Below are 21,333 nucleotides of genomic sequence, written 5' to 3'. Positions count from 1 at the left end.
TGGCATTTCTAAAAAAGCATCAGTTCCTAAAGAATTTTAGGGGAAAATATTTTAGGAAAAACATGTAGAAGAAATGGCTGTAATTCACTGGAAATAGGCTACAGTTTCCTATGGACAATGGTTATCTGTTTCCAATGGACACACAGGTTTTAGTCCTCAAACCTCACTGGTTCAGTCTCCCACAGGAAAGTTCAATCAGCTCGGGGAGGGTAAAGATCTGTGAGTGTCTTGAGTATGGAGGTGCTGCTGCTAGGTCTTGGAAAACAGAAATATGAGCGTATTTTCCTTAATGTGGACATTAAAAAATTATTTTGCTTTAAATTAGTTTTATTTCAGCTCCTTATCTCACACAGGTTATTTTGAAAAGAGATTCTGTTATTCAGTTGACATGAGGGGGATTGATGAATTGCATGGCATGCCTGTATAATTACTATTATTTTCAAATTGAAAACTTAATATGTATAAGACTGAATGATAATTTCTCTTCAACAAACAATTCTTAGGGCTATGCTGATCCAGAAGATCCTTTAGGCAACTGCATTCTCCTCCTAAGCAAAGTGAGTTCTGAGACAGAAGGCATTCTCCCTTGCACTACCCGGCTGAAGTCCATGCTGCGGCTTTTGCTAGTGAAAAAGCCTTTGTGAGTACAGTGTAACCTTTTGAATAAAAAAGATTAATGGAGGCATTTTGGAAAGTATAGTAGTTATATGAATCTGAAATGGTAGAACTAAAGAACCGAAGGAAGGAGGCTCCATTTTGTTTCCCCAAAGAACAAATCAGTATGTGGCTGATTGGCTGCTATCCTGGGATGTTATAATCTCATTTAGTTTGTACTGTTACTTGGGAAGCTAAAAACAGTTCTTTCCTTCACCATTTTTGGTATGGGGATCATCTTAACTAAAGTAACAGAAGGAGCTATGAATCTTCTTTGTTCCCTTATATAGTTAACATTGGGGGATATTTCCTCTCATTGAGAAGAGGGAAAGTTTAAAGTCAAGGAGTAATGAAGAGTGTTCAAAAGGCCAGGAGGAGCAGTCTTATTAGTTCTTTTTATTTAGTTGGTTTAAAGATTTTATTTATTCCTTGTTTATTTCATATGTATGGATGTTTTGTCTGCATATATTCTGTGCACCACTTGTGCCTGGTGTTTGTAGAGGGCAGAAAAGGTCATCAGATCCCTTGGTAATGGAATTAGAATGGTTGTGAGCCACCTTGTAGGTGGTGGGAATTGAACCCCAGTATTCTGCAAGAACAGCAAGTGCTCTTAACCTGCTGAGCTATTTCTCTTGCCCAAGCAATCTTTAGAATTTTTTTTTTTTTAGCCAGGCCGTGGTTTGCTCACATTTTTAATTCCAGCACTTGGGAGGCAGAGGCAGGCAGATCTCGGTGAGTTCGAGGCCAGCCTGGTCTACAAAATCTAGTTTCAGGACAGGTGTCAAAGCTACAGAGAAACCCTGTCTTGAAAAACAAAAAACAAAACAAAAAAAATTAAATTAAAAAAAGAAAATTTATTTTTAATTATGGGTATGTGTGTGTGTGCGCGCACCCATGCATGCGCACCCATAGAGGCCATGGGCACTGGATCCTTCTGGAGCTAGAGTTAAAGGCATTTGTGAGCTGAGCTGCCTGACTTGGGTACTAGAATCAAACTGTGTCCTATAGACTAGCAGCCTGAGGCATCTGTCCAACACTGTTTTGAGATCATATAATTTTGTTTTCCCCGATGATAAAGTAGTTTGTGGAAATAAGTTGAAGCACTAAGGGAATACAAGGAAGAGACCCTGTAGATATCTGTGCAGTGTGACAGAGGACAAACAGTGCGGATAATGTCAACATGTTCCACAGGGATTGACTTCCATGAGGATTGCCATGGTTCCTGGGAAGCACTAGTATTTATTGTCCTCTTGGGTGCATTGTATTAGTTACTTTTCTTTTTTATTTTCATTGATGCTCTGAAAAGTACCTAACAAAAGCAGCTTAAGTGAGGAAGGGCTTGTTTTGGCTCTTAGCTTAAGGTTACTGTCTGTTCTAGTGTGGAAGGCACAGCTGCAGGAGCTGAAGCAGCTAACCACGTTGTGTATCCTGTCAGCAAGCAGAGACAGGTGAATGCTGGTGCTTAGCTCATGTTCTGTTGTTGGAGGGAGACAGAGTTTTCCAGATAGGGTTTCTCTGTAGCTTTGGAGCCTGTCCTGGAACTAGCTCTTGTAGACCAGGCTGACCTCGAACTCACAGAGATCCACCTGCCTCTGCCTCCTGAGTACTGGGATTAAAGGTGTGTGCCCAGCACTGCCCAGCTGCTCATGTTCTTTTTATTCAATCCAGAACCAAAGCTCATGGGATGGTACCATTCACAGTTAGGTGGGGGGGTTCTTCCCACCTTAGTAACCCTCATGAACATGTCAGAGATATGTTTCTGTGGTGATTCTAAATCTAGGCAACCAAACATCACAGGGGCCCAAGGATTCTAGTAAGCAAAGACATTTTCAATAAGATCCATGAACAAGGTCTGAATTCTCTTTAAGGAAGATCAAAGAACACAGTTTAACTTAAACATCCATTTTCTTCATTCTGTACTATACCACCTATAAATTTAATGAAATTGGAAACCCTGTTGTAACATGAACAGGCCTGTTTGTTTGTTTGTTGGGGTTTTTGTCCTGCCCTGTATCCCACAACTGTTTAGCCCCAAAGAAAATCACACATAGGTCTCTATAAATTATAAGCTGATTGGCCCATTAGCTCTAGCCTCTCACTAGCTCTGGTAGCTTATATTAACCCATTATTCTGATCTATGTTAGCCATGTGGCTCAGTACCTTTTTTCAGTGGGGCAGATCACATCCTGCTGCTTCAGTGGTCTGGGCAGGAGTGGGAGGAATCAACTTCCTCCTTCCCAGAATTCTCCTGTTCTCATTACATCATTTCTACTTTCTGTCTGGTTTTCTCACCTATATTTCCTGCCTGGCCAATCAGCATTTATTTATAACATGATTGACAGAATACAGACAATTTTCCTGCACCACCCTGTCTATTGACTAATCTTTATATTCTTATAGAGTGTATGAGTATAGTTGATATAAGTAGATAAATATTAGAATAATTGGATTCTGGCAGCCGTTTCTAAACCTAAAAACATGCCAAGTTTATATACTAGAAAGAAAGACACACAAGAATGTGTTTTATCTTTCTTATCTCTAACCTTGTTGTTAGTCTTTGAAACTTTTTTTAAAAAATTCCTGCATTTGCATAGATATCATTGTCTTGGAGGAAAGGAACAAACAGCAGCATTAAGCAAATGTCTAACCTTTCTTTTTCTTTCTCTTAGTTACTTTTTTATCAATATGGCAAGACACAAAGACGAAGGCAACTTATAAAAGAAAGCACTTAATGTGGGGCTTATGTTTCCAGAGGGTTAGATACTATGGCCATTTTGGTGGGGAGCTTGGCAGCAGACACACAGTCATGGTCCTGGAGAAGTAGATGAGAGCTTACATCTGATCTACAACTATGAAGCAGAATAGGGTGTGGGAGAGGGAGAGAGAGTGGGCTCATTGTGAATGGCACTGGGAATTGGATGGGTTTTTGAATTCTCAAAACCTACTCCCATCGACACATCTCCCCTAACAAGGGTACAGCTAATCTTTTCCAAACAGGTTCACCAAATACAGACTTAACATTCAGGAGCATATGGAGGTCCATTCTCATTCAAACCACTACAATCTACTTCCTGGACCCCATATTCTTGTAACCATTTCAAAATGCAAAACTCGTTTAATTCAACTTCAAAATCCCCACATTCTTTTACTTTCAATACTGTTTAAAAGTCCAAAGTCTCAGCCGGGCGGTGGTGGCGCACGCCTTTAATCCCAGCACTCGGGAGGCAGAGGCAGGCGGATCTCTGTGAGTTCGAGACCAGCCTGGTCTACAAGAGCTAGTTCCAGGACAGGCTCCAAAACCACAGAGAAACCCTGTCTCGAAAAACCAAAAAAAAAAAAAAAAAAAAAAGTCCAAAGTCTCATCTGAGACTCAAGGTAGTCTCTTAATTGTAACCCTTGTAAAAGCAACAAGCAAATTACATACTTCTAAATACAATGACAAAGAATATACATTACTATTCTAAAAGGGAGGAAATGGGATGTATTGAGGAATACTAAACTAAAATAACACTTAAACCCCAGCAGCCCAAACTCCAAATCCTGAAGCTGTGTATCCTATGTTAAAGGGTTTAGATGGCCCTACCCTTCCAGTTCTGTTGACTGCAACTTGCATCTCCCTCATGTGCTGCATCTGCTTCCTGTTTGGATATGTCCTACGTAGATATCCCATGGGTCTGGCATCTCTACATCTTTGGTTCCCCAACACAGTCCAGGCTTCACTTTCATAGCTTCACACAATGACCTCTCCACCTGACTTCAGTGCAGCCCTTTTCCTCTTGTACCCTTCAGGACTCTAAAGCCAGTGTGCTTGGAATGGAACCTGTCCCCTTCCTTAAATTATATTTACATAAGCTTTGATATGTTGTTATTCTTTAGGAACAGACAATTCCATAGGTCTTTCCCCAATTCAGTACTAGATGGGGAGTATTGCCTGATGGCACCATACCTTTTATTCCGTTTAGTATAGGTCTGTCCTTTTCTCCTTCAGCATAAGCCTTGGCTCCAACATTAAATCTTCTAGTGCTCTTTTTCTTCTCATACTGTACATTTTGTCTTTCATTTTGTTCTGCTTGCTTTTTTTTTCTATTACACTCCTGCATAAGAATGATTATTTGTAACCTAGTAACAGATTCTATTTTAAGCTATCTTGAAATCTCCTCTGCCAATGATATTAGTCTAAAACTTCAATTTAACCTCAGATAGATTGTTAGGAAAAGGACAAAATGCAGCCATCTTCTTTGCCAAAATATCATAAGAATAGTCTCTAGCCCAGTTGCTAATATTGTTTTTTTCTGAAACCTCTTGAGTTGAGCCTCTGTTTTCCACATGGCTCTCAGTACTACTGTCTTCCAGGCTTCTGCTTGAATGAATAGACTGCTTACAGCTATCAACCACTATCCTAGTCTAGAGTCCTACATTTCTCCAAACAAAAACCAAAAATCCAGTATTGTCAGGCCTGTTGCAATAATACCTATTTCTGGTACCAACTTCATTCATAGTTAGTTTTCTATCATCATGACAAAACACCATGATAAAGGCAACTAATAAAAGAAAAGAAAGCATTTTGGACCTCAGGGTTCCAGAGAGAGTTTATGACCATTTTGGCAAAGAGCATGGTGGCAGGCAGGCATGACACTGGAGAAGTAGCTGAGAGCTTACATATGATCAGAGAGAGAGATGCATGGGTGTGGGAATAGAGAGAAAGAGACAGAAGAAGAGAGAACATCTAACTGGGAATGTTGTAGGCTTTTGAAACCTCCAAGCCCACCCTGAAGTGACACATTCCCAGCAAGGCCATACCTCCCAATCCTTCCCAAATATTTCTACCAAATGCAGACCCTGCATTGAAATACAACACTGACCTACATACTGCCCTAACGAGGCACCTCCTGCATTCAAATATAGGAGACTTTGGGAGCCATTCTCCTTCAATCCGCCACATCTTACAATTTTGGTTTTAGACTAAGCTTCATCACTATGTTGCCTAGCCTACTCTCAAACTCCCGTGTTTAAATGATCCTCTGTTACATCCTTGCACAGTTGGGGCTACAGGTCTGACATGGAGATTAACTAAAGTTGACTGTGTTATTTGGTCTCTGTAGAACTGCCCAATTGTTGTTATTAATTATTCCCAGTTTCTGATGTTATTTTATAGAACAAAATTGACTATATGAAGATAGATCTATATGAAAGATTTTTGTAGAAACAAGAAAATATTATTGTAGGATATACATATATATATTTTCACACACACACACATATATGTAATGATACTTTATTTTGGTAATTTTATGTATTTATAAGCCTGTTTATAAATATTTACATAGCACAAAATTCTGATTTAAATACTTTTTTTTTAGGGTTCGTTCACTAGCATTAAAGCTTTTAGCATTTCATCTTAGCAGTGAAGAAGGGGCTGATACAAAACGCCCATTCATAGATGCCAGAGTGCTCTCCCAAGTTACCAATCTGTTTATTGTGAAAAGACCTATTGACCTTAAATTGGATGACAGAAGAGACCTAGTTATTAAGGTAACTATAACTTTTGAGTTTATTACTGTGTGGCAACTTGACACATTTATACAGCGTGCATTTTATTTGGTTGTTTTTAAGCTGTGTATGCATAAGGAGGGAGATGGGTAATGTGGGGCTTGTTTCTTGTGTTTTATATTAATCTGACCTGCGGATGCATTTGCTTAAGAGTAGCTACTATTTAAGTGTGTTAGTCCCGCCCGTTGACAGTAAGATCATTACCACATTTTAAAACCAAATTTGAAGCAAGCTTTAATTAAATACTGGCCAGGTTGATTGTCTCTCTGGGTAGGTCCATATCTGGGTTCCTAGAAAATGGCCATAACTCATGACTTGCAGAGACTTAAAAAGGCAACCCCACATGACTACTGTATTTTACATCAGGTCCAATCAGGAGCAGTTATATATCCTGACGTAGTTCCTGCCCATGTACCTCCCGACCGCATATGATCAAGTATGTCTGGTGCTGGTGCAGATGGGTCAAACAAACTTGCTTAGGGGAGCGAAGACAATCGGTACTTGTGAGAACTAAACTTAAATGGTAGAGGCTATTTATGTGGTGCTTCTTTTTATATCAGCAAGTTAGGATAATTTGGGAAGAGGGAAGCATAATTAAGAATAGTCTGACATGTAGGTAAATTGGTGGGCAGTTTTTCTGGACTAATGATAGTTGTGGGAGGCTCAGCTTACTGTGGGTGGTGTCACCCCAGAGCACTTTGTCTTGAGTTGTATGAAAATACAAGATGAGAAAGCCACAGAGAACAAGCTATGAGCAGTGTTTCTCTGTGGTTTCTGCTCTGGTTCCTGCCCTGAATTCTCCACAGTGATAGATTGTGACCTGGAAGTTGTAAGATAAAACAAACCCTTTCCTTCCCAGTTGGCTGTGATTAGTGTTTTATTATAACAGCAGAGAAGCACACTAATCTATTTAAACTAGCATCTATTTGACCTGGGCTGTACCTACACCACTGAGCTAGCTGATAGAGCATTCTACCATCTGTTCCATGTAACAGGGCTGTACCTACATCACTGAACTGATCGGGAACTCTGCCGTCTGTCCTCGTCCTTGCTTCATTCCTGTGCTTTATAGCTTCCCCTTTTCGGTTTGCATCTGTCACTTTTTTATACTTAGATGAGGTCTTCAGCATAGGTATTAGCAATAAAGGGCCACACAGAGTAGTTAGTACAGTCCTGGCTTTTTTGTTTCTTTGTTTTTGACAGCGGCTTTGCTGTGTAGCTCAGGATTGTCTTGTGATCATATTGGCCCAGTATTCCAAATGCTGGGGTTATAGTTGTAGGTTACCATACCCAGATTCTGGTAGTGTGTTTTGTTTTGCTTTGTTTTTAATGGGCAAATGCATTCTTAGTTTTGTTCTGAGTTAATGTTTTGTGCTTTTTGTTGGCCTTGATCAGAGGTTTTGAGGATCTTCATAGGATATTTAAAAGATCCAGCTAGAGAATCAGTCAGTACCAAAATTCTGTTAGTCATTGTTAGGCTTCTATGGAGTTAATAGGAAGGGAGGAGAGGAATTTCTGGGATTGTCTTGTGAGTCTGCTGTAGGGATGTGTTCTGGTTTGCTTTTTGTTGCTTTGAAAAAACATTGCCAAACCAATTTAGAAAGGGAAGTGCTTATTTTGTCTTACAGATTAGTCCATAATCAAGGGAAGCCAAGTCAGGAACTTAAAGCAGAAAGCATGGAGAAACAGTGTTTGCAGGTTTTCTCCCAGGGTGAAGTTCATCTACTTTTCCTTTGCAACCCAGGCCTACCTTCCTAGGGGTGATACCACTCAAAATGGTCTGGGCCCTAAAGCATCAGTTAGAAATTAAGGAAATAATCTTCTCTGGTGTTTGAAGTTGATAGCTGAGATTAGCCATCCTTAGAGAGAAGTTAGCAGAGGGTGTGAGAAAAAGTAACATTGCTTTAGCTATTTTTTTTATATATATATTGCTGGTTTTGCTGTTCTCAGACTGCTTTGAAGTAAACAAATACCAGTCTCTGGCTGTTAAAACCACTGTATTTGTCTCCAGGGGCAGAGATGGTTAAAGAAGAGGACTATGGGGTTTACAGTTGATAGTTTATAGGATCGAGGGAAAATCTTGAGTATATGTCTGAGTTGCTTGTCTCAGGTTAGTCTGGTATCACACAGAGATGCTAGGAAACCTGGAAGTTTTCTAGGATATTCAGTCAAGGTGCTAATGAATTAATGGATTATTTATGACCTTCAGCAATAATGTTCATTAAAAAGGAAAACTTATTTGGACATCATGGCTGTTTCTTTTTTTTAATTTTTATTTATTTGTTTGTTTTCCTTTTTAAAATTTTTTTGTTTATTTTACATACCAACTACACAGTTCCTCCTCTCTTCCCTACTCTTCTTCCCAGCAAATCCCCCATCCACTCCTCTTAAAGGATAAGGCCTCCCATGGGGAGTCAACAAAGTCATGGCTGTTTCTTCCTGATCCTGTTCCTTATTGCCTAACATGCCATTGTTGCAAATTGACATATATGTTTATTTTAGTAAGTTGACTATGCTTTTATTTTTATGGCCCGAGTGGTAAATTTTTATTAGGGAATTGGAAACAGATGAAAATAAATATTTTGATTTTCAGCTGGAGACTGTTGAGAAGGTATATGAAATCTTCACCTCAGAAGAAGTTGATCTTGTTCTAAGGAAGTCAGCTGCAGAACAGCTAGCTGTGATCATGCAAGGTAATGAATGAGTTTTTGACGGTGGTTTTGTGGCTGACCTAGGATTTGAGGGTGCTCTGTTGGTATTAGTTTGTCAGATGACTGTTCATAGGCTAGGCCTAGCCTCTGACCTATTTTAACCTTCAAGAAAAGAATGTCATTGTACATATATGTTTAGAATTGTTGAACAAAACCAAGATCTTGGAATGTGTGACACACGCACACACACACACAAAGAGAGAAAGAAGAAAAAGAAAAGAACACGTGACAGACCTTACATATAATATTTACTGCAGGCTTCTGCACAAAAAGTTTGCTTGTCAAGTGTATTGTCAGTATTTGATCTATAGAATTTCATTTGGGGGCTTTATCAAATATATTCTAAAATATTAATAGAATTATGAGTATTAAATTTATTTCTTTAAATTTATTGGTATGTGATAATTTTGATTTGTACATGTTACTCAGAGAAGTGAACCAAACAATACTTTTGGGTAAGACAAAAAATAATACGTTGTGGGCTAGAGAGATGGTTCATTGGTTTAAGGAGCAGCTGGGTTCGATTCCCAGCACCCTCATGAAGGCTCACAACCATCCATAACTCTAATCCCAGGGTTTGATGCCTTTTTCAGGGTTCTCAGAGCATGCTGTTGGTATAAAATATGCATGCAGACAAAACAACTATACACATAAAATAAAGTGCAAAAAAAGCATTGTGATTGTATGTGTGGTTTATTGTTTAAAAATAGTATTAAAAGTAAACTAGAAAAAAATAGCTTGCTTTGTTTGTAGTATTGATGTTGCGTAGGATTTATTTTGCAACAATAAAGTCTTTGTCTTTAATTTTTTTCTCACCTTTGAATATGCATTTTAATGTTTCTAATTTTCACATTTTTAAAAACTTTTATTGATTCTTTGTGGATTTTACATCATACATTCTGATCCCACTTTATCTCTCTACCCTCACATCTGCCCTCTGCCCTTTCAACCTCTGCCCAATTCAAAACCAAGTTGAAAAGAAAACCCAAAAACCAAACATAGCAAAACAACAACAACAGCATAATAATAATAATAATAATAATAATAATAATAATAATAATTTGTCGTGGAAGCTTTAGTGTGGTCCCATGAGTCACAGTTTACTCTTTAGTCCATTCATCTTTGCTTACAAGTGTTCATGAGCTAACCCCGACCCTCATTGGCCGCAGTGGCTACAGCACATGGAGAGTGAGCTCTGTCTCTGGTCTGGGCAGCATACTCTGTTGTGCTGACTCTGTTGTGGGAGAGGGGGTTGTACAGATGAACCAGCCCTGAGAGCAAGAGAGCTGACCCCGCCACACCCTGTGTCTGCCATGCAGAGGCCATGGTGAGGGAAAGAGCTGGATCTGAGGACCTGAGAGCAGGAACACTGGCTTGCTGCAGGCTGCATTGGGTGAGCTAGCCAAGGCAGTGCTGGGGACCTCTCCCTGGTGGTGATAATCAAAGCTGGCAGGCTGACCAACTCATCCACCACCCAGGCTCAGAACAGGGCTATGAATGAGTTGGTCCACCCCACTATCCACTGAATCTAAGAATTCTTGGAGCTTGTGAAGGGGATGAACCTACAGATCTAAAACAGTAGGATTTCCATGACACAGGACAACACCAAGATACACAAGAGGAGCCCCAGTGAGAGCCCATTATAAGTGGTATAGCAGAAATCAGAGGGCTCAAGCCAGACCAAAGGCTTGTGGCAATGAGTACTTATAATTTTCACTAAAAAGACATTTGATTAGTGTTTGATGGTTATCCTGACATTATTGAACCCTGGGATGAGAGGATAAATTGAAAAAGCATAGTCAACATATTTATGTTTTTTTTTTTAAATTTTCTTTTCTTTTTTTTTTTTTTTTGATATTTGAGACAGGGTTTCTCCGTAGTTTTTGGTTCCTATCCTGGAACTAGTTCTTATAGACCAGGCTGGCCTCGAACTCACAGAGATCCACCTGCCTCTGCCTCCCGAGTGCTGGGATTAAAGGCGTGCGCCACCACCACCCGGCTTAAATTTTATTTTCTTGATTGAGACATAATTCAGGTAAAATACTCTCTAAAGACCCCAGTAGACAGGCACATAACTGACCACAAGTATTTGAAAACATGCTTCCTACCAGTAATCATCATGGGAATATAAATCAAAACCACATGCTAGTTAGAATACCTGCTTTCAAAAAGAGGAAAAAGAAAGCAGCCAAACAAAAAATACCTGTTGACAAGGATAGCAAAAGGGAAGCATGATCCTCAACTTTCTATGCTACTGATAGGGATGAGGGCAGTGTAGCCATGATGGAAAACAGTATGCAGGCTCCTCAAAGGCTTAAAGTCTGGACTGCCAAGATCTAGCATGCTCATTGGGTGTATAGTCAATCATGTTGGAAAGATACTGCAGGGGCTGGCTGATTTTATGTTAGCTTGACACAAGCTAAAGTCACCTAAGAGGAGGGAATCTCAATTGAGAAAATGCCTCCATATGGTCTGGCTGTAGGACATTTTCTTAATTAGTGATTGATGTGTGAGGGCCTCACCCTTTGTGGGTGGTGCCACCTCTGGACTGGTGGTTCTGGGTTCTATAAGAAAGCAGGCCCCCTCTGTAGTTTCTGCATCAGCTCCTGCCTCCCAGTTCATACCATTTCTGAGTTCCTGTCCTGATTCCTTCATTGATCAACAGTGATGCGAAAATGTAAACCAAATAAACCCTTTCCTTCCCACCTTGCTTTTCTTCACGGTGTTTTATCATGACAATAGTAACCCTAACTCGGACACTGCACTGTTTCATGTAGCCCTTTCTGGTTTTAATAACAGTAATATAAACTGCAGAAAATAGACTCTAAAAAAGTAAAAGCTGGGCATGGTACTTAATCACAAGTCTCAAAAGGCAGACGCAGAATGATTTGAAGTCTGTGGCCACTCTGGAATATATAGTGAGACCTGCCTCAAAAAATGGAAAAAAGCAGCTAGGTGTGGTTATACACAGTTGTCATCCCACTTCTTGGAGGTAGAGGCAGAAGGACCAAGAAGAGTTCAAGATCATCCTTGGCTATAGGATAGTTTGAAGCCAGCCTGGCCAGCTTGTAGCCCTGCCTTTGAATGAATGAATGAGTGAATGAATGAATGGAGAATTTTGGTTAAAAACATAAACATTTTTTTAGAGTATTACTTCAATATTACTAACGTTTCAAAAGTAGAGTTTGAAAATAACCTATACTGGTGTTTTTGGAATTCCACTTTTTAAGGACTAGCAAAGAAAGATGTGTGTTTATTAGTGAGAATAGAGGAAAAAAATTTTAAGTTATTTGTCAGTACTTCTAACTAATCTATAAACTAGCATTTCTGGCTCTAGTAACATCTGCGTGTGTGCATCTGTGTATGTTGTTTCTCTGCATAAAATCCTTAAAATTATTCTTAAAATTATAATATTTGAATATATGCTAATTTTATTTTTAGAAATATATAGTACATTAAAATTTTTCCTTTTCTATTTCTTATTGATAGCTTGAGGATGAAAATCATTCCTTAATAGAATGATATTCATGTTCAACCCATATCTACTTATTAGTTTATGGATAATTCTAAGTATTTTGAAGTAATCTAGTTAGGAAAGAGAAGAAATAATACAATATGGAGAAAAAATTTTCCATGTAGAATTAAAATAATTCATTTGTGTTCTTAAAATACTATTTCTACTTAGTATCTAAAATAGTTTGCATATTTATTAGTTTTTATAGGTATTTTTATATTTCATATTCCAATATGGGAATAGATGTAAGAATTGTGAAACTTAAATGTTTCACAGTGTATGGATTCATGAAAATATTTTGTCTTCTAATTTCAGCCCTATGTATACCATATTTTTAGTAGTTTGAAAGTTGGGTACAGAACTGTCCCATATATTTAAGAATGGTTTAAAGCCATAAAACATTTATTTAACTCTGATATCGTTTTATTTGTAGATATTAAAATGCATGCTGTGGTGAAAAAGTTATGCTTAATTGAGAAGATAATTGGGTATTTAAATGAATGTGTTGGTCAAGATGGCAAGGTAAGACATTTTTTATTGGCTTAAAGAGAAGATATGTATGTGTCTCTCTGTCTCTCTCCGTGTGTGTGTGGTGTATACATATTTGCATGGAGGTTCACTTGCCTGTGAATGGGTAGGTGGAGGCCAGAAGTTGAAGTTGGGTTATATTCCTCTATCACTCTCCATATTATTATTTGTTAATTTTTATTGATTTTAAAATTTATTTATTTTTTGATATGTTACATCTAGATCTCAGTTTCTTCTCCCTCCTCTCCCCTAGTCCTCTACCTGATCCACACCCTTCCATTCCCCTTCAGAAAAGGTTAGACCGCACAGGGATTTCAACCAAACACGGCATATAAGGTTGTAGTAAGACTAGGCACCTCCCTTTATATTAAAATAGAATGGAGAAACCCAGTAGGAGGAAAAAGAGGCAAAAGAGTCAGAGACATCCCCCGTTCCCACTGTTAGGTGTCCCACAAGAAGTCGAAGCTATACCAACATAACATAGATACAGAGGGCCTAGGTCAGACCCATGCATGCTCCCCAGCTGTTGGTTCAGTCTCTGTGAGCCCTAATGAGCCCAGGTTAGTTGATTACGTGGGTTTTCTTGTGGTGTCCTTGACCCCTCTGTTTCCTACAATCCTTCCCCTTTCCATGTGATTTCCAATATCTGCCTAATGTTTGCTTGTGGGGCTTTGCATCTGTTTCATTCAGTTGCTGAATAAAGCTTCTCTGATAACACTTATGCTAGGTTCCTGTCTACAAGTATAGCAGAACATCAGTAGGAATCATTTCACTGATTTACTTTATTTATTGATTTATTTACTTACTTATTTTGGCCAGTACTGTTTTGTTCTATTCTAGGTCTCTAGGTCATCCAGTCTCTGGTTCCTGGCTCTTCTGGCATTGTCAGGGGTGGGCTCCCTCGCGGGGTATGGGTCTCAAGCTGGACCAGTCATTGGTTGACTATTCCCACAATTTCTGGGCACCCTTTACCTCCACATCCTATTGTTAAGATAGGGTATTTCACTGAACCTGTAGCTAACTCACTGTTTTCGCTATGCCACCAAGTTCTGAGTCACAACACCCAGATTCTACATGAGTGCTAGGAATTGTATCCAGGTCCTCCTGCTCACAAAGCAAGTACCTTTCCCAGTCTACCATGTTTCAAGCCTGATAGGTTGATTTTATTAGTTTGAACTGAATTTAGCTGAATTTGGATGAGTATGTGATTTTAAGTCTCAAAAGGGAAACCCACTTGTAGCATGAATTCTAATTGTTCTTAATAGTAAAATCCCAGAGTCAGATATAGTGGCTAATGCTGAAAGATCAGAGAAGCAGAACAGCCAAACACTAAAGAGTTTTTATCTCTACCAATGATCAGACCAAAGGAGAGATTCTGTCTCTATGAATCCTTAGACTGAATGCTGTCTCTGTGAAACCTCAGCCTGCACCAACAGACAAACTTTAACAATATTTATTATAGCATAGACAAAATAGCACCACACCCACCCATCTTTTATTTTGTCTTTTATCTGTATTTTATTTTGTTTTTATTCCTAAAAGGGGTCTCTAAAGGACAACAGCTTAAAAATTCTATGAGCTTTCTAAAGAGAATTATATTCAATGTTGCTTTTATTTTTAAATAATACTTTAAAATTAAAGGATTGCTATTTTAGGTATATAAGGGCTTCCTTGTCCACATATGTCTGTGCCAGAAGAGGATATTGGAATCCTTAGAAGTGGAGATACAGACCATTGTGAGCCACTGTATCTGTGTTGGGAATTGAACCTGGGTCTTCCGCAAAAACCGGTGCTCTTTAACCGCTGAGCCCTCTCTCCAGCCCAATATTTAAAGTAATTTTAAAACAGAATATCTAATGTCTTTTCATTTTAGTTTCATGTAATTTAATGATCAAGCCATAAAACTTATAATAAGACTGGGTGGTATGTTTTATCTCATTTCCCGTTGGCAGGTCATAGAATGCTTGATTCTACCGTGCCTCACGCTGCTCAGGAAGGTTTTATATGCCGACCCCACCATCCGTGTTTCCTTGTCACAGCAGTCTTCTCTCTTGATCCTGTTATTCAGAGGTGAGTAAATAGTGCCCAAAGAACACAGCTCTCAGCTTTAAGTGCTCTCGTTAGACTGTGGTAACGTCTTCTTTTCATTGTAGTACGAGAACAAAGTTCTTTGCTGACTCTTTACTGAAATGTCACCGTGAAAAGCACTCAGTGCTTTTGTGGAAATATCTCTTGTACTGTTGTTGCCTGCGTAGACAGTAGCTGAGAAAAGCTGAGCTCTGTTGGCTCTCTGCTCCTGCTTGTTGATATGTAATTTAGTGCTTATATGTAGTCATTGTCTTTAAAGAGGGAAGGCCAGTTGCTTTCTTGTTCTTTTCTTTAGTATCTGTGCCTACTTCTGGTGTCACTTGTACCTTTGTTTGCTTATGAGGTTAGACTGGTATAGAGACTACAGACCCAGACAAATTACACTGAGTGACTTATTCTGAGGATCTGTATATGTGTGGAAGTTTTAGAAATGTTCAAAAAAAAGAAATCCAGGTTAGTTTGATTTGATTTTAATGATATTTGAATAGAAAAATATGAGTTTTGTCTTGTTTCTTCTTCTTCTTGTTCTTCTTGTTCTTCTTCTTCTTCTTCTTCTTCTTCTTCTTCTTCTTCTTCTTCTTCTTCTTCTTCTTCTTCTTCTTCTTCTTCTTCTTCTTCTTCCGCTTCCGCCTCCTCCTCCTCTTCCTCTCTCTTCTTCTTCTCCTTGTTTTTTTTTTTTAGTTTTTTTTTTTTTTTTTTTTTTTTTTTTTTGGGACAGGGTTTCTTTGTGTAGCTTTGGAGCATGGTCTGGCACTAGCTCTTGTAGACCAGGCTGGCCTGGAACTCTAGAGAGATCTGCCTACCTCTGCCTCTTGCGTGCTGGGATTAAAGGTATGCGCCACCACCACCTGGCAGTCTTGTTTCTTCTTGTCATTTGCTTTTAATACAGACCTTTTATATTTGGCAGGGTTCTCTAGAGGAATAGAACATAGGATGAGTTTGTATTATTGAACAGGATTTATTATATTGGCTTGCATAATAGTTGGTGGCCATCTGTACATCAGAGAGAGTCAGAACCTGGGAGCTGCTTAGTTTCTCTCTGATGGGAATGCCTGGGAGATCCTTGGAGAGTCACAGGTCTTTAGTCCCTGTTGGGTGGTAGAAGAAATGTGGTTCTGGTACCATGAAGTATGGCAACAGCATCAGATGGACACAGTCAAGGCAAGAGCTGAAGGCAGGCAAGCATAACACGAGTCCCGTTAGACCCTGTCTGGGCCTCCACCTATTCCAGCCTAGAGCCTGTCTCTTGTCCATCTCCAGTTAATAGGTTCACAGTCAAGGCTAACCATCAATCACAGTCTTCTACAGCACTTAGTTTCCTACAACTTTACCTCACTGCTTTTGACTATTCTAAAGAGCGTTTCGATCAAATATCTCAATATTAGGCATTGGTATGATAATTGAGATTTATGTTAAAATATATAGTATTAAATCATAATTATATCTGAGCATTTTCCCTTCAATGATAATCTTCCTACAAAGTGAGCAGGACACAGTTTACTGAAGAAACATTTGTTAAAGTTGAAACCAGGTTAAAAAAATTCATTTTTAAGATCATGAGATTTTAAGTGGAGTGTGAAATTTTTTACAGATCTTTACGTAGTGTTCACCTGAAAGAATTTCAAGTACACATTTCTGATTTTTTTCCTTTTAAAATATTCCTTTTTTAATTTGTTCTTTTCTTTTTAAAATTTATTTTTTTGTAATAAGGTATTGCTGTGTAGCCTTTTCTGGCTAGAACTTAATATATGGACCAAGTTGGTCTTAAATTTGTAGTGATCAGCCTGTCTCTGCCTTCCAAAAGCTAACATTACAGGTAAGTTCCACTGTGTCTAGCTTCCAGTTTTCTTTACCCACGTTGATAATTATCTTATTAGCTTTATTTAATTGCATTTAGTCTCCCATTTACCTATATTTATTTAAATTATCTTAATATTGCATTTATGAGTACCTAGCAGATACTAAAGTACTTTTACATGTGTGGGATGGTGAGTCAAGCTCAGGTCATGTGTGTGCTAGGCAAGTGCTGCATCACTGAGCCACACTCCCGTCTTGCAAAAACACTTTCCATGGCAACATAAGCTATATCCTGCAGAGAAAATGTCATTCTTTAATCAGCTACTCTGCCAGGAAAATAGATTCATCTGTGAACGTTTACAGAGCACATACTATGTTCTGGGTGTAGTGATAGGCCCTTTTGTTAGAGTTACAATGAGCATGGCGAGAGGATTGTCAGGAGTCAAGACTTTGACAAGTAATTATAAACACAGCATAACACCTGAAGTGGCTTTCCTGGTACCCAAGTAAGTGTTGAATGTAGTAGTGTTAGGGAACGACTAGATGATGTTTCTAGGAAATGATATGTAAGCTGGGACTTGAGAGTTGCATGGGAATTCTGATAGACATGACTGACTTCCTGATAGAGCAAGAAGTTATGTTTGATATTACAGCTCGATAGGGACAATGAGATTTGAAGGAAGGTAGATAAGCCGAGTTTGGGATGATGTCAAGACGGCTATTTATGCAAGATCTGGTAAGTCTTAAAACAGCAGAGAGGAGATATATGAGGTTGTTAAGTGGGAATATGTATTTTAGAGATTATTCTGTCAAAGCTTGGAAAATTGATTGACAGGCTTCAATGATTAAATAGCCTTGCAAAACTGAATTATAAAACTTTCTATGAGAGAATCTTATACTGTATTTTAGGCATAGAAAGAAAGAGTATTCATTACATCATCATAGAGGGAGGAAATTGAGGTCTCAGACTTTAGGGACTTGGGCATAGTCTTAATTAAATATGTGGTGGAGGCAGAAGAAATCTAACTTCTTTATGTTTTTCAATGATGACAAAGTTACATTGCAAAATTCTAGATATAGAGAACTATATATGATAAAGTGCTGTAGGTTTTCATCATCTGTTTTTTTTAATATTCCCAAAGAAGTATGTTGTATTCTTGTTCCATTTGCCATAACACTGAATATTAGTTTCAGTGTTTTTATTGTCAGAAAGTCATTGTCTATCATTTGTACATGTCCTGTTATTAGAACTGCAACCCTGATGGTGGAATATGGTTAACTTCCTCTTCAGTGATAAAAGAGCCAGTTTTCTTCACAGCTCTGTCATCACTAGTGTTTCCATTTTAAAATTTCTTGTAGTTTTATCTACAATAATAGTTCATATAGGTTATGGAGTAGAGGGGATGGAAAAATGAGGCCGTTGGGAAGGAGCCAACCAAAATAAGGTGTGCGTGAAGAAGTTTGCCACCCGAGTGAACAATACAGCAAGGGGTGCACAGCACAGCACATGTGATATGAGAGAACTGGCTGGGCCTGGGTGGGTGGGTCAAGGGAATGGGAGAAAGAAGGGCTGGCGTTAAAAGGAATGAAAACTGAGGATGTATGAAGAATCCTTATGAGACCTTTTGAGTTTGTTAGCTACTTAAAAATATAAGAAGGGGGCTTCTATTATATTTGAAACCTGTAATAAGCTTAACATTTTATGGGAATAAAACTTAGGTAAGAATCTAAATTTGATCTTAAATCCATACTGTAGCCGTTTATATTCCAAAAATTTCTTATGTATTTAAATACTCCAAAACCTTCTGAACCATTCTGTCTCTGCTGAGTGGAAATGTTTGTTTAACATTAATTCATTTTTACATGATTCTTAGTTCCTTACTTTTTGAATTATATTTTTTGTCGTACTAATTTTGTATTTATTCTCCCTCCCTCCCTCCTTCTTCCTTTCTTTTATTTTGTTTTTTGAGACAGGGTTTCTCTGTGTAGCCTTGGCTGTTGTGGAACTTACTCTGTAGACCAGGCTGTTCTCAAACTCAGGCAGATCTGCCTGCCTCTGTCTCCTAAGTACTGGGATTAAAGGTGTGCACCACCACCACCCAGCTTCTCTTTCTTAGGAAAACTATTTTAAAGTACAGATTTCTTGTTTCTGCTTCTATAAAATTGAAGATTCTGTATTGTTATTCCTGTATGATGGTGTAGCTATTGTGTGATGGTCCAGTTTGTTTAGAACTTCTTAGTTTTCAAACAATGAACAATTGTATCATTTTTTGAAAAGTTAGGAATGTGAGAAAAGTAGAAGAAGCTTTTTTTATGTTAAAGGACTTGACTAGGCCTTTGGACTAGGATGTGATGGAGCTAGTGCTATTGCCTGTAACTCAGAGAATGCCTCTTCCCGTGTCTCCCCATGATAAATAAAAAGTAGAAGAACGTATCATAAACACGTGTTTTTACTTTACGTCTAGTTCTAGGACTATGTTTGTTGTTAAGATCCAAAATTAGCCGGGCGATGGTGGCGCACGCCTTTAATCCCAGCACTTGGGAGGCAGAGGCAGGTGGATCTCTGTGAGTTCGAGACCAGCCTGGTCTACAAAGCTAGTTCCAGGACAGGCTCCAAAGCCACAGAGAAACCCTGTCTCGAAAAACCAAAAAAAAAAAAAAAAAAAAAAAAAGATCCAAAATTATAAAGAATCTTTAGTGAGACAACTTCAGCTAGAAATATGTGTGTTGACAAAGTGTCCCTTGAAGCTGGGCTCTTTGCTTAGATTTCCTGCATCTGGAGTGAGCGAGTCTGCATGTGTGACTCTTGGACCAGTACTGTTAGTGTTTTCTGGGAACTTGATAGAAATGCACACCACATATATAGTCCGAGAAACTGCCGTGTTATATGTCACCCCAGTATTCTCCCACTTATGATAGCTTGAGAGACACTAAAACACTTTCAGCAATGTAGTTTTTCTGGGTTAATTCTCTATTTTTCTTTATTTCAAGTTAAGGCATTTTAAAGCTGGTTTATTTTTTTCTAGAAGTGAAAATATCTTATGAAGTTGCTTTTCTATTTGTCCCTCAGTTTCTTTGATATTTCATGAAGATTGTACTGTTGTCACTGAAGTTGGGGCATTGTTTTGTCTTCTGTTGTTTGATGAAGTATCAAGAATGGATACATGGTGAGATATAAGGATTTCTGTTTCTTTTCACCCGTAGTTGTTGAGTTCTTTTGACTTAAAGGCTTTCCATGCTGTACACATGTGTTATGCCTTTTGGTTTGAATAATTGGTATTTAAAAACCCATGGGTTCAAAAAGTCACCCTGAATTATATTTTTAGCATAACTAACATTAAAAAATTATTATAGAGATTTTTGTCCTCGATGCATTTGCAGTACATGTTTTCAACTTTGTGCACTTTCAAAAGTATTATTTAAAAATAAAAAAAATATTTGGAGTGATAGTTTTTGATTAACATGACTTTAAAAAGCATTGGTGGAGCTGGGCGTGGTGGTGCATGCCTTTATTCCCATCACTTGGGAAGCAGAAGCAGGCAGATCTGTGAGTCCAAGTCCAGCCTGATCTATAAAGCAAGTTCTAGGACATCTAGGACTGTTGTTACACAGAGAAATGCTGTCTCAAACAACCAAACCTCCCTGCCCACCTCCCCTGTGCCCCACTAAAAAAATAAAAAAGAGGAAGCATCAGTGGGAGGGGCCACAGAGTTCACCTGCTAGTATGTCCACTCTGTTATTTGAGTCCTTATCATATGAAACTACAAAACCAAAAATTTACTCTCAGTTCAGGTGGTGGCAAACACTTGGCTCCACTGAAGGTTAATTAGACTCTCAGAGGCGCTGCCCAAGGATGGGTGGGTTGTACTGCATAGGCTTTGGCTGACTCAGGTTTCCTTTTGCCATTTCCCCCTTTACAGGTCTATTGATCCTTCTAATAAACCTTCTTTGCCACCAGCCTTCAGTTTGCCGGCTTCAGTCTTTAGAAGGTAAGCGATTGGTCTTATTTTCATGAATGGTAAGCTATTGTTACACAAGGGGAAGTTGCTGTCTATACATTTTTTTATTTACAGTTTTCATTAGCATTTTAGTCACTTGATTTGTAGTACTTTCATACTTTCTTCATCGTGGTTCTTTGGAGGGTCAATGAGAACAACTTTTTTGTCATCAGCTTTTTATTTCAGTCTCCTGCAAATTTATAGGAAAGCTCAAAGAACCGCAGTGCATTCCCTTCAGCTCAAAGAACCGCAGTGCATTCCCTTCAACTGTGGCTCATCACTGCTGGTATTGATAGCAGTTGCTACATGCTCTCTCTCATTCTCTACATATAATCTGTGTTTTCAGCCATTCAAAAATAAGCTTTAGAAATCTTTTTACTGTAGTCCTTGTTCCTGACTTTAAGGAGCACTGGCTATCTCTGCCATAATCCCAATATATAGACTGTAGCTAGTCATCGAGAAAGAGTAATGAAGGGTTTTAGAATGTGGAGGA

At 38.6% G+C, this 21,333-nt stretch overlaps 1 protein-coding gene across 1 annotated transcript in view; it reads left to right on the top strand.

Moving 5' to 3' along the window:
* Rttn (rotatin) overlaps positions 1–21,333 on the top strand; it is a 139,796-nt gene that overhangs the window by 40,159 nt on the left and 78,304 nt on the right. Inside the window, exons 17-23 of the mRNA XM_057789236.1 lie at positions 504–640; positions 6,015–6,186; positions 8,798–8,897; positions 12,863–12,951; positions 14,910–15,027; positions 19,913–20,009; positions 20,763–20,831. Coding sequence (XP_057645219.1) covers positions 504–640; positions 6,015–6,186; positions 8,798–8,897; positions 12,863–12,951; positions 14,910–15,027; positions 19,913–20,009; positions 20,763–20,831 — 782 coding nt within the window. The remainder of the gene's footprint in view (positions 1–503; positions 641–6,014; positions 6,187–8,797; positions 8,898–12,862; positions 12,952–14,909; positions 15,028–19,912; positions 20,010–20,762; positions 20,832–21,333) is intronic.

This window comes from Chionomys nivalis, chromosome 14 (genome assembly GCF_950005125.1).
Source record: "Chionomys nivalis chromosome 14, mChiNiv1.1, whole genome shotgun sequence".
NCBI classification, from domain to species: Eukaryota; Metazoa; Chordata; class Mammalia; order Rodentia; family Cricetidae; genus Chionomys; species Chionomys nivalis.
The sequence above is the reverse complement of the archived record's forward strand: the minus strand, read 5'-3'. Positions and strand labels throughout refer to the sequence as shown.